The following is a 1853-nucleotide window of genomic DNA, read 5'->3' as shown; positions in this document are numbered from 1 at the left end:
CATCCTAACTAACGCCAGGACGACTGTGACGGGCACATTTCAATTGATATGCCCCGATCCGAGTTTGTTGGCGTTAATTTGTCGTAAGGCTGCCCGGTAATGGTGGTACGAGTGAACGCGTCCTCCACTCAAGCCGACCTGGCCGTCACGATACGATGCTTGCGGTTTTCAGGCCTTCAATTTCAACAAGTGCAACCCTTTTCTGGTGTCGAAAATCCACACAATAGGTTACAGGACATTATTCCTAGGCCGTGGAAGGGGTATAAGAGGAGATTGTGGGCCTGCTTCCCTGATCTTTGGGTCCTAAATACCTTCCTGGTGCTCCTCCCTTGCCCTGCCCCTTGGTGCATTGGTTTTCCAGTCCCCTACCTCACAAAGGTAAGACCAAGCACTCTCAAAAAATCATTTCTGCCTTTCTTTTAAAAATTGCAACCCGTGTACTTATACCAGGAGGTCCGTGGTGCGAGTGTCGGGTTTTTTGTTCTTTTCTTTCTTGGAACTCTTTCAAGTCCGTGAGTCCTTTTAATCCTCCTGCCAGGATTAGGGATAGGGCTAGTACCCCTCAAAACCCCGCTTTCGCCGTGACCTACCATCCTCATACGTCCTCCGCACTCATTACAACTATGAGCTTCGTTTTGTATCCCACAATTGATTCCTCTTCGTTTATCTCCAACATAGCCGACATCACTCCAGGATGTGTCGTCTCACAGCGTACATTGGCACGCCCATCGTAGCTGCCGATCTCGTGACTCGCCCCAACCACTCCATCATCACGCAATCTTTCGCCGCACGCGAGCGCCTGTGTGAGACGCACTACACACCGCCCTGCATCAACGGGGATGGCTTCGGGATCGGGTGGTACTCCTCTGACATGTCGGAAGACCCCGAGCCTTGCATCTACCGCAGTACCCGACCGGCGTGGAACGACGAAAATTTGATGCAACTTTCAGAAAAAATACGTTCTCATCTCCTGTTCGCCCACGTGCGGGCCGCGACCCCTGGCTCGGTGGTAGCCGAGCGCCTCTGTCACCCTTTCCGGTGCGGACGCTACCTGTTCATGCACAACGGCAATGTGGGTGGCTTCGACCGTGTCCGTCGACGGCTGATGGATCGACTCAACGACGCCTGCTTCGAATTCGCGGTGGCGAACGGGGCGAGCGACACAGTCGTGTGTTTTGCCCTGTTTTTGAACGCCCTGCCCGACCACATGGCCGTGGTCTCCCCTGACGTGCTCCGGCAGAACATGGAGGGCGTCGTGGCCCTGATCGTTCGCACCTGCCAAGAATGCGGGGTGGAGGAAGCTTCCTTGTTGAACTTTGTCATCTCGGACGGCCTCATGCTCCTGGCCACCCGTTTTGTCCACGACCCGAAATCCCCCGACTCCTCGCCAGCCTCGCTCTATTTCGGCGCGGGCACGGCGTACGAACGCAAGACGACCACCACGGCTGGCCCGGGGGGAGCAGTGGTGGCCGGGACGGGAGGAGAGTACGGCATGACCCACACTGACCGGCGGATCAAAGTCGTGATCGCCACCTCGGAGCCTCTCTCGGACAACCACACGGACTGGGTGGTGGTCCCGCCCAACAACATGCTCATCGTCACGCCCGACCTCCACCTGCTTCTGGCCCCCCTGGGGGCCTCGGACGCGATGGGCTTTGCATTGGAGAACATCATGTCGATGGAACGACGGCTTCTGCCGATCGAACTCCAGGATACGCTGGGCCCGGTGGCATCTCGAGCGGTCTTGGGGAGGGAAGGAGGCGAGCCCAGGGTGGAAACGGCGCGCCCTGCGTCCTTGTCCCCGCGCAAAAGGCTGGAACCGGGGGAGGAAGGGGGGGAGGAAGGGGGGGAGG

General features: G+C 57.7%; 1 protein-coding gene across 1 annotated transcript; it reads left to right on the top strand.

The window, feature by feature from the left end:
• Positions 1 to 218: 218 nt before the first annotated feature.
• Positions 219 to 1741, top strand: NGA_0249320 (wd repeat-containing protein; the record flags this gene model as incomplete). The annotated part of the gene is made up of 2 exons (XM_005854293.1): positions 219 to 378; positions 679 to 1741. A coding segment is annotated over exon 2 (1047 nt), but the record flags the coding sequence as incomplete, so codon positions are not given.
• Between the last annotated feature and the right edge of the window lie 112 nt (positions 1742 to 1853).

The sequence above is a fragment of the Nannochloropsis gaditana genome (genome assembly GCF_000240725.1).
Source record: "Nannochloropsis gaditana CCMP526 unplaced genomic scaffold scaffold554, whole genome shotgun sequence".
NCBI classification, from domain to species: Eukaryota; class Eustigmatophyceae; order Eustigmatales; family Monodopsidaceae; genus Microchloropsis; species Microchloropsis gaditana.
This window is presented reverse-complemented; position numbering and strand designations above follow the sequence as displayed.